Below are 12,102 nucleotides of genomic sequence, written 5' to 3'. Positions count from 1 at the left end.
CCAAACTACTCGAAGCATTCACTCTTTTCTTCTATGAGGAGGGAGACTATTATTCTGTAAGCCAGGAGTGCTGTTATTTATTTTTATGTTTTTTGTATGAACTGTACCATGAGTTGCACCTGATGAAGGCAAGTGCTATGCAAGTGGTTTGTATCTTCGTGACATTAATAATTTTCTACATACTATTTTCCTTTTTATACAGTAAATATTAATATATGCAAATAAGTTGAAGTTTACAATAGTGTTCTGAAAGATGCAATATTCTAAAAAAAAAATTACCACTGAAAGTACAATTTCTTCCACTGTGCTTGTTATCATGATGTAACTGTCATCTGTGCATTGAAATGTAATAATCTTTCATCTTTTCCACAAAAATGGTATTTATTATCAAAATTGTTTTCTTCACATACAAATAATTCGTTTGTGAATAATATATTATAAATTTTTCAACAGTTCTGTGAGACAAATGGCCTTGAATTCCTCACAGTGAGAGTATATATTGGATTCTGGCTAACAGTCATTGCATTGGTCGTTGTTGCCTTTGAAGGAAGTGTTATGGTAAAGCTCTTCACAAGATTCACCGAGGAAATATTTGCAGCTCTAATATCAGCACTGTATATAGTTGAAAGTGTAATGAAACTGATTAAGGTTAGTATGCAGTGACAGTATAATATATTGATAACTCATTATTCATAAAACTAGATGGAAGGACAGAGAATGAAGTTCCCAAACCCACTGTTAGGATATTCTTGTTCAAATGATTTCAAGATTTTAAATTTCATTTGCTGATTTTCATATATAATTTTTTCGTGTAACTGGTAGTTAGATAGAGTAGTTACACTGTGCAGCATCAGTTTTCTTTTTCATTTTCTGTTAACAGGTATGTGGAAATTTGAAATATGCTGTATGTATCCCAGTAACCATTAAAATTATATTCTATGATTTAAGGTTGTAATCTCCACAAACTGCATGGAAAGACATGAGAGCTTGATAATCCACTTAAAAGCTATAACTAAGTAAAAGTTCTGCCTTATCCACATTTTTGGCAGAAAATAATGGGTTCCTCTTTCTACCAAAATCAAAACACATAAGCTGTCTTTTATTTATTGCGCTATGTATCCATGGATCTAGTTCTGCATTGTAACTGTTCATGAGAACCCAGGACAAAACCTTGTGGAACTCTTTATGTTCTGTCCCCCAGTGGAACTCTACCTCTTCTATCTGCATATTGTTACTATCTAACACTATTGTTATGTTGAAAAAGTCCTTATCATCCAAAGAAAATCTTGAATAAAAATTATTTTTCCAGAATTTTGAATAATAAAGCAAATGAAAATAATAACAAACTGTTCAGCTGATGGAGAAAAAAAATAAAGAAAAAATTAAACAATTAATTCATCTTAGACAAACCCTCTCAAGAATTAAAAATGTAATTCATTATTATGTTTGTATCATTAAGGACCACAAACAAAGATTTAGAATAAAAATTAGAAAATAATAGTAATAGAAAAGCACTAGAAAAGCACTATCATTAAGTTCTAATTATACTCACAAACAGAGGTTAAGATACAATTTCCAGATATTATCTAAACAGTTCTTTATTAAGAAAAAAACAGCCATCTCTTAACTTGCAGAACACAAATTAATGTAATTAAAGCAGCAAGATACATTACAGAAGGTATTATTTGGCAGTGCATTGATGCTTTTTGTGCTTGTGTACTTTACACCTTTTTGCTCCATAGACAAATTTATGAAGTCACAGTGTATGTAACATTTCCCTCTTGTGTTACGATGATGGTATGACTTGTTCATTTCATACTGAGAAGTACTGGAAGCATCAATCTCATGATTGAAAGAGATATTGTGGGGTAGTGGTTTGTATCCCTATTTGCTTAAAAACATTGACATGATGTTCTTGGAAACACTCCACACAAAATTTGGATAACCGTTTACTGAGGTGCAAAAACTTTTTTCTACAGTGCTGAATTGGCCCAAAGATTATTCCATGACACATAAGTGAATGAAAGTAGCCAAAGTTGGTAGATTTTGAGTCATTGATGCCCCCAGTTTTGGCAATTATCTGGATAGCAAATTTTGCTGAGCTTAGCCTTTTCATGGTTTAGTGCATGTGGTGTTTCCACTTAAACTTGTTGTCTATATGGATGCCTAAGAATTTTGAACAGTGTACCCTCTGTATATGCTCGCTCTCATGTGCAAAGTTTATTTCCTGTGGGCTTTCATGATCAGAATGGAAATAAATGTAATTGGGGTTTTTCTGAGGTTTTTTGACTGAGAATTTGCTGTGAACCAATTCAGAACATCTGTGAGTATTTGATTAGGTTGGTGGATGTTTTAACTGTCTGTCACAATACTTGTGTAATTTCAAACACTGTAATTTTGCTTGCTTTGTTTGGGAACAGAAGTGGGTCTTTAATATACAGTAAAACTCTTCTTTTTACACTTTTCAGTGGACTGACCCAAAAAAGTGTAAAGTGCAGGAAAGTGTAAGATAAAGGAGGGCACAGGAAACACAGTGAGTGAAAATGAATAAATTCCTCTTATTGTCAGTCTCTTTATATTGTTCAAATTATGAAATTCAAACAATGTAAATGATGGAAACGCGTATTTTTGTGGGTGTGAGCAATCAGCCACTGCCTTCGTGATAATCACAAAGGCAGTGTCTGAGTACTGGCAAACACAAACACGCACATATTGATCATGCTTGGTAGTGTAAACTAAACACGAAAGCAAAAGTCTTCCATGAAACCACATTAAAAAGATATTCATGTTCCAATGTCAGACTTCTTTTGATAATCATTATAAAATTGTAGTAAATGAAAGTTGTAACACAATTGTGATTTAAACAACAAAACTGGCAATCTTTACAGGTAGAGAACAATAGCCACAAAGTCTACATCTTGTTGCTTACTAGGAGGTCACTCAGTCCTGGGATGTACTGTGTGATACAGAGGGTGGAAACTGTCTTCATATTACTTAGCATCTTGAGGAGGAATGCTCATGGCTTCCATTAGGTTGTACCAGCCAAATACTATACAGCTAGTGTGGAATAGTGTATTTCACACAGCAGTAACAATGATTCATGGAAACCATTTTCAAAAGCAATGTTTATTCATATAAATGACTATGAAATTAAATTAAAGCTGTTGTAATACACCATAGTGAGTAGAAGGAAGATTGTTATTAGAGCCACTCTCATCAGATCTGTGCTTATCATTGAGGCAGTGACTCAATATACCTTCCCACCCTTCCATACATTGCAAACCTTTAATACAGGTGGCCATGACCAAATACGCCGACAATGAAAATCTTGCTTACCATGCTAATGCTACATTATGTTATTAGTAACTTTGCGTATAGCATGCATTTTCTGCTTTGTTCCAAGGCTGGTTTTGAGCAGGAATGTGATGCACTTCTTGCAGAGCTCTGTATGAAATTCAATGTTAAAGGTCATGAAAAAAGAAAACTTAATATTTGGGAAATTTGTAACATGGGAAACCAGTGTATTTAGAGAATAGGACTTCTGTTGGGACTGACAAAAATGATCAAAAAAAGTGGGAAAACATAAAATACAGGAATGTAAATACAGGGTTTTACTGTACATGAGAAATAACAGGGAACCCAGGACAAAACCTTGTGGAACTCTTTGTTTTGTCCCACAGTGGAACTCTACCTCTTCTATCTGCATATTGTTACCATCTAACACTATTTTCTGTTTTCTGTCCCGTAGATAGGATTTGAACTAGTTGCCCATTTGTCCTCTAGGATTTTTAGCTAGTTGCCCTTTTGTCCTCAGATTCCATAGTGGCATGCTTTTTCTATAAGTATTCTGTGCTTGACACAGTCGAAGGCCCCAGACAGTTCACAAAATATGTCAACAGGCAATGTCTTCTAGTCAGGGCATTCCAGAATGTTATTGGTAAATAAAAATATAGCTTTGGTTGTGGAGATACCTTCTCTGAATCCAAAATGGTTTTTGCTGATTACTGGAAAGCTTTTAGATGATTGACTATCCTGATATAAATTAATTTTTAAGGGTTTTAGAAATTGTGGTCAGAAGAAAGATAGGACTATAGTTTGTAATGTCCAATGTCCGAGGCAGTGTCCTTTTTTTTTTTTTTTTTTTTTTTTAGGGGTTTTACAAGCATCTTCATCCTGTCAGAGAAGATACCTTGTATGAGGGAGACATTGGATAGGTGAACTGGGACTTTACTGAATGTATTACTGTAGTATTTAGCTGTTTGCTGGAAATATTGTTGCCACCAGCAGAATTTTCACTTCTTAAAGAAATTACGGTTTTCTTACTTCTTGTATGGTTATAGAGGCTATACCTATCTGCTCTAAATAATTAGGGAAATGGTCTTTCAGTATTTTTATGGCCTTTTGTAAGGAGCTATTATGTTCTGTTTTCTCAACAATATTTAACAAGAGTGCATAAAATTTTTTGCCACCCTCTCTTGATTACGGATTAGTCTACCTTCAGAGTGTTTTGAGTCCTACTGGGGCAATTTTCAACTGTCTCACTCCTTACCCCTACCCCTACAGTTTTGATTTCGTTACTACATTTATTAATTTTGGAACCTATTTACAAATTTTTTGACTTTTGAATAACCTTACTTATTATTTTAGAATATTTCTTATAGTGATTTAACTACATCTTCCTAGGTAACTCCGCAAGCCACCATATGGTGTGTGGTGGAGGGCCGCAAGCCACTATATGGTGTGTGGTGGAGGGGACCCTGTACCACCAATTGTCATTTCCTGTCCTGTTCCACTCGCAAACAGAGCGAGGGAAAAATAACTGTCTATATGCCTCTGTAAGATCCCTGAATTCCTGTATTATCTTCAGGGTCCTTATGCGCATTATATGTCGGTGGCAGTAGAATTGTTTGGTAGTCAGCTTCAAATGCTGGTTCTCTAAAGTTTCTGAATAGCGTTTCTCAAAAAGTGCATCGTCTTCCCTCCAGTAATTCCCATTTGAGTTCCCAAAGCATCTCCATTGCACTTACTTGTTGTTTGAACCTACCGGTAACAAGTCTAGCAGCCTGCCTCTGAGTTGTTTTGATGTCTTCCTTCAATCTGACCTGTTATGGATCCCAAACACTTAAGCAGTACTCAAGAATAGGTCACACCAGCAACCTATATGCGGTTCCCTTTACAGGTAAACCACTTTCCTTAAGTTCTTCCAATGAAGCAAAGTCAACCATTTGCCTTCCCAAAAACAGTTTTCACATGCTCTTTCCATCTCATATCACTTTGCAGCATTACACCCAGATATTTAAACCACTTGACTGTATCAAGTTGAACATACTGTATCCGAGCTTTACCGGTTTGATCTTGTTACTCATCCGTGTCAACTTACATTTTTCCACATTTAGGGCTAACTGCCATTCATCACACCAACTGAGGTTGTCTGAATTTTTTGAGGTGACATACAGCTTTTGTTTCCTTTTGCATGAAATCTTAATAGCAGTGGTTATCCAGGACTTTCTGGTGAGTATTTTGGTTTCGGTCTTACATATCCTTTTTGGGAAGATGCTTTCAAATGTCAGTGTCACTTCATTACTGAAAAGATTGCGCTTGAACTTAGCATTATTTAAACTCTAAACAGATCTCCTTGCTATGCCTGGGAGATATGATATAAAAGTCTGGATATTTTCATCATGAATTATCCTAGCTAATTTCCTTTCGGGGCCACTTTCATTCTCATACGTACTTAACTGTTAATAGTGAGTATTTGTCAATCAGAGAGACCATTCAGAACTTGTCTGGTAATTGTATCACCAACTTTGGTCTGGTCTATGAATTAGTGTGCTTGTACGTGAGGTTATTCTAGTAATTAATGTAACTATAGAAACAATGTTATATATGGACACCAGATTTTTTAGGTTCCATCTTTTGCTACTGATACAAGAGAATTAATTTAAGACATTTCTGTGGCACACTTCCAAATGTTGTTCCAAACAATAATTCTGCAAATAACATGCTCTGCATTTCACATTGTTTTTTACTCAGGTGCCAGCACCACCTTTTTCTTTATATTTGCTACAGATTGATCTAGCTAAGTAGTAATTATTTATCACAAGTTTTTCAGCACCAGAATTAATATAGTGTTCACTAAATGACTGAACATAAGCATAATCTATACTTTGTTACTCATAGACTTTGGTTATGAGTTCTTATATCTTGCTGCAGAGGCCTCTAATGTTTTGTTAATAAATTGCCAGTTTTTGTTATGCAGTTACACAATCTTCTGTAAAAAAAAATACATTTCAGTTGAAGATCTGAACAACGTACTTTTCACTACCCATTTCTTCAAGTTGGTCTGTTTCCACACACTGAAAGCCTGGGAAGATGCAGTTTTATCTTATTATTCCACCACCCAATTGCCCAGTGTATTCTGTCTACACCCATTCCTACTATTTTCTTCTGTTGTAGTACTCTCTTTGTTCAACTCTGAGTGTCCCGAGGTCACATTGTTCATTGCATATGCGATGAAGTCACAAATTACAGTTGGTGGATGATTTTTCCACGCTAGTTGAGGTGAAGGCCTTAATTGTGTAAAGTTCTCTACCAGATCTATATTCTTTGATCCTATGAATATTCTCCAAACTGTTGCAGATTTGAGAAATATTGGTTACTATTGATAGTCCTTGGTCAGTGTGATATGAGCTAAGATGCTTATCTTATTGATAACTCTTTTTATTTCATGTGCATCACCTCTACAGTGACCATATTTCATTTTCAAGTGATGATTTTGGCAGATGTGGATATACAGTTTGTGTAATTTTTGCATCCTTTTCCTCCTGGCATATAATTTAGTCATTTTTGATTAAGTTCTTTGATGCAACACACAATAATTTTTTACTGTAGAGGACATAATATACCGGGTGAGTCTCTAATTATTGCCACCTAGAATAACTCCAAAAGTGTGATGGTAGCTGAAAAGTTTGTGGAACAAATGTTGCATGGGACAATGGAGGCCATAATATGATGTTGATTTTTTGTTGCTAGGTGAGGTCGCATCAGAGATATGAAGGTCAACTTTGTTTTTTAAATGGGGTGCTTTGGTTTGGTACTTATTTTTTTAGACAGCGGCTATCGAGATGAATCCAATGATGTGTAACAGTAAGGTCTTTGAAGGTCAAAGAGGTCAGAAAGGTGGCATGCATGTCCATTTAGGTGTTTGAAGTGATGACCATTGGTATCAATGCAGTGCTGCAATATTCTTATCATGGATTGAGTGGTATTCCTTATCACTCTGGCACTTATAGAAGCACATGCTCTGACAGTTATCTCTCGTATATTGTGCTAATAGTAAATATTCGCCGAATATGGCGTATCCACCTAACATGCCATGGACATGTAAACACCATTCAATGGTTTTACAATACAACACTAATAGGAACAGTAAGACTAGAATCATCGAATCAAGTGAATGTGAATGGTGTATTCCTTTGAAGGACAAGTCGATCTACTTCTCATTTATGGAGAATGCCAATGAAATTCAGTGAGAGCTAGCTACTTACAAGCTGAAAGATATCTTCAATGTACTCACCCTACTCGTTGTATATTTAAATATGTGTATGATAAATTGAGAACAGCTGGATCTTTAGTGCATCTGATCATATCCAGCAAAGGAAAGTTACTGACGAGGAAATGGAATTTGGTACTCTTGCTACTGTGGTTCGAGATCCTTGTATTAGTTCATGTCAAATTGCAAGGGAATCTGGCATGAGCCAGAGAAGTATTATTTGTGTTCTGCGTCACCATAAATATCATCTTTACCATATTAGTCTCCACCAAGAATTAATTGGTATGGACTGCATGTGTCGCACTGAATTCTGCTGATGGGCTCTAACTTCAGATTCAGAGGGATGTCACATTTATTAATTTGATTTTATTTACTGACGAGGCTACATTCACAAACCATGGAAATGTTAATTTGCATGACATGCATTATTGGGCAACTGAAAATCCATGTTGGCTATGGTAAGTTGCACACCAAAAGCCGTGGTCAGTGAATGTTTGGTGTGTGATTCTGGAGGACAGAATTATAGGCCCCTACTTGATTGAAGGAAAACTTAATGATAGGAAGTACACCACATTTCTGCAAGAAACATTAGATCTGTTATTGGAAGAAATACCTTTAGGAACAAGGAACAGGATGTGTTATTAATACAATGGGTGTCCAACACATTTTTTGCTGATGGCTTGAAATGAGGTGCAGAAACAATTCTCATATCATTGGATTGGATGTGGAGGAGATGTGTCATGGCTGGATTGTTTGCCAGACTTGAAACGCCTCTAGATTTTTTCTTGTAGGAATTAAAAATGTTCCAACTACACCTCAAGATATGTGAGAGAGAATTGTCAGAGCATGTGCTTCGATAAGTGCCAAAGTGATAAGGAATACCACTTAATCCATGATAAGAAGATTGCATCACTGCATTGATACCAATGGTTATCACTTCGAACATCTTCTGTAAATGGACGTTCATGCCACCTTTGTGACCTTCGTTGACCTTCAAAGACCTTACTGTTACACATCATTGGATTCGCCTCGATAGCAGCTATCAGAAAATAAGTACCAAACTATAGCATCCCATTTTAAAAAACGAAGTTGACCTTCATATCTCTGAAGCAACTCCACATAACAACAAAAAACCAACATCATATTGTGGCCTCTATTGTCCCATGCAACTTTTGTCCCACCAACTTTTCAGCTCTTATCATACTTTTGGAGTTATTCTTGGTGGAAATAATTAGCGACTAACCCTGTATGTGCTGCATTTGAGTAGTGAGCAGCATGCATTGGAGTACTGGCATTAGTAAGGTTATCTTCGGCCACTATACGCGCTTCTCCTTTGTTACATCCACTTTCAGCCTGCTTGGTGGTCTTTAGTCTATTATATTCACTTCCAGTCTTTTTGATCCTCTCAGCTACTACTTTGTTTTTCTCCATTGATGTGCACACAGTTTCTTGCAGTGTGTTAATAGTTTCAACAAGTTTGGGTTTTTCATGGCACATCACACATTACACGCTTACATTTTGTACCAGATGGTGTTTTGCTGTAGTTTTTTTGTGTAGCACAAGACTTGGAACTTTCTGGTGCACTGCTTTTATATTTCTACAAATATAGATACATTCTGAAAATCCTATTGCAGATGCTTCCTTTTATAGTGAGCAGTACAGTTTGGCTGGTTGTCTTAAGAAATAGTATTTGACAATATTACCTTTAGGTGGCTGCAGCAAAGCAGACCATAGTTGTGATCGAATAACAGTCATGTTGTTTTGTGTGTGTAACAGTGAATGTCAGGCATTTCTCCATGATGTGGACTATAGCCCTCAGTTGAAGCGGCTCAAACTCGAACATGTGCTAGAAATGTAAGAATATGTGGTCTTGTAGCCATCTCAAGTGGTTATACATCCAGGAGCTTTTCACTGAGATGCTCTTTGGCCATTATAAACAGACTGCTGTGTGGTTTCTGTGCTCATCCTTTTATGACTATGTAGAGAAATCAGCAGTAGCTGAACAGGCATTGGAAAATGAACATAACATTGCATTAGTGACACCTCTCTCAACAGGTAACCTAATGTTTTCTAAAGGGCATAATTACAGAATTTATAGAGATCACAGCTCTGACAACACATCAATAAAGACAGCAATTTCAGCTGTGCTGGTGATCATTAGGGTAAAGCAGACAATGTGGCAGACTCAGGTCGGAGACATTGCCGTATTCAAGGGCTGTTCTAAAAGCATCTGACTTTTATTTACGAAACTACTCTTTATTCATATACAGTTGTTTGACACTAGCCACATTCAAAGAAATCCCCTTCAGTTTCTACCACCTCTCCCAATGCTGCTGCCACTGCTGAAAGCATCGCTGGAAAGCCTCTTTTCATATGGTGCACAGCTGCTCCATCAAATATGGCATAATGTCTTCCGTGTTCTGAAATCTGGTCTCTTCCATAGTCTTTTTCAGTTTAGGGAATGCCAGAAGCCGCTCAGTACTAGGTCAGGAGAATAACGAGAATGATAAAACACAGCCATGTTGTGTTTGCCCAAAAAAACTCTGAATTAATTGAGAATGGTGAGTGGGCGCATTATCATGGTGAAGGTGTCAACTGCCTGCTGCACACAGTTCTGGCCATTTATGTCTCACTGCTTCACAAAGGTGATGTAGAACCTCTTGTTAGCACTTCTAATTGACGTTAGTATCATGTGGGGCGTAGTTGTGTTGGACCATGCCATTGGAGTAAAAAAAGACTTTCAGCATGAATTTCGCATTGCTGTGGACATGCCTTACTTGTTTTGGTCTCAGGGAGGATGGACACTTTCATTGCAATGACTCATATTTCATTTCTGGGTCATACCCATGAACCCAGCACTTGTCAGTTGTTATCACTGTGTTAAGACAGTTGGGATTACTGCTCACAGTATCCATCATGTCCTATGCGATCTCCGAATGAAATTGCTTCTGTTCACTTGTTAGCAGCTTTTGCACAAATTTTAATGAGATCCTCCTTAGGTCCAAATGTTCCATGAAAATGGAATGAATTGATCCCACATTAATTTTAATGTCAGCTGCAAGTTCTCTAGTCATGATTCATCTATCCTGTATCACCAGGGTCCTTGTGAGATCAGTTAACAACTTCATTTGCAAATGTTGATGGCCTACCTGAACTTACTGATGAGCAGTCATCTCCAAAGCAGTTGTACCCATTGCTTCATCCCAAAACATTTGTTGATTCTTGCAGATTGTTTCAACTTGAGAATCGTTCAGCCTAAAACAAAATTTGATATAATGATATGGTCCACTTTTTCCGCAATTTGACCACAACATGAAGTCCGATGACTAACACTTACCATATTTTATGGACTATAAGACGCTATGTACTTAATTTTTGAGCAGTTTTTTAATTAAATTTTTACCATTTTTATTATTAGATTACAATGTCAGAGTAAAAAAAAAATTCTGTTTATAAAACCAAACTGACCTTTAAAATTCCTGAAAATCTTGATCAGAACTTTTTTTTCTTCTTCTTATTCTATGTTGTCATTATTGTTCTCTTCATATAAAGACAATTTTCACTGCCATTGAGTGCATTACTTATGCTGCACTTCTTGAAAGATTTAATGATTATGTTTTCTCTCACTGTAGACCACAACTGTTTTATCCACTGACACCCTTGTTTGATTGTAGGTCATTTTAAGCACCCCTTGGCACGAATTCATGTTGGGTTTCATCCATCATCTGTTTGTTCCATTTCTTTCTCATATACACTTTAAATGGTTTGTGTATTGAGACATCAAGAGGTTGCAATTGTGAAGTAAGTCTTCTCAGAATAACAGCAAACTCTGTATTTCCCTGTCTCAATTTCTCTTTCACAGAATTTTTCAAATTACTGCCAAACTGAACCAACACAAGAAGAGAACTCTTCTTCAGTAACACATCTTTCCTACTCTCCAACAATTTGTTAATCCGTAATTTCATGTCAGCCTTGTTCATCTAACACTTATCATGTACATGAGTAACAACTCTTGGTGGTATTTCAGAAGGTTTTGCCATCCTTTTGCTCTTAAAAATGATGATTGGATTGTGTTTAGTACTGTCAGCACGCCATGAAAGGGCAACAATATAGTACATTTTTGCATGTCCAACTATTTTTATAGTTACAGTTTTAGCACATTTGTAGCCAACCGTTATATTACATCAAATGGCAGAGCAGTTTAATCCATATCCACTATTTGACATAGTTCTACACTGGTTCTCTTTCAATGCTAAATAATAAAGTGATGGAAAGACATTATCTCTTCCTATTCTTGTGGCATTTTCTCAGATATTTTGGTTTTGATTTGCATGCTTAGTCCATGGCACCATGACACTTCATAAACCTGTGGCAACAGCCAACTCCACCATTGAAGTCTGTTAAGTTCCACTGTAGTGCTAGCTTACAAGTATGTGTTTGAATTATTTTCAATACCGCTTTGATGGTGTCCTTGAATCAGTTTCATTACATTATCTTCTAGATATGCCATTTTGAATTCAGTTCTCTATTTGCACTTTTAGTCTTCCTCA

General features: G+C 36.4%; 1 protein-coding gene across 14 annotated transcripts in view; it reads left to right on the top strand.

The window, feature by feature from the left end:
• Nucleotides 1-12,102, top strand: part of LOC126268165 (band 3 anion transport protein) — an 811,429-nt gene that overhangs the window by 731,598 nt on the left and 67,729 nt on the right. For all 14 annotated transcript variants that reach the window (XM_049973749.1, XM_049973744.1, XM_049973747.1 and 11 more), the window contains one exon: nt 454-648. In XM_049973749.1, coding sequence (XP_049829706.1) covers nt 454-648 — 195 coding nt within the window. The remainder of the gene's footprint in view (nt 1-453; nt 649-12,102) is intronic.

The sequence above is a fragment of the Schistocerca gregaria genome, chromosome 4, assembly GCF_023897955.1.
Source record: "Schistocerca gregaria isolate iqSchGreg1 chromosome 4, iqSchGreg1.2, whole genome shotgun sequence".
NCBI lineage: Eukaryota > Metazoa > Arthropoda > Insecta > Orthoptera > Acrididae > Schistocerca > Schistocerca gregaria.
Note: the sequence above shows the minus strand (reverse complement) of the source record. Positions and strands in the feature narration are given on the sequence as shown.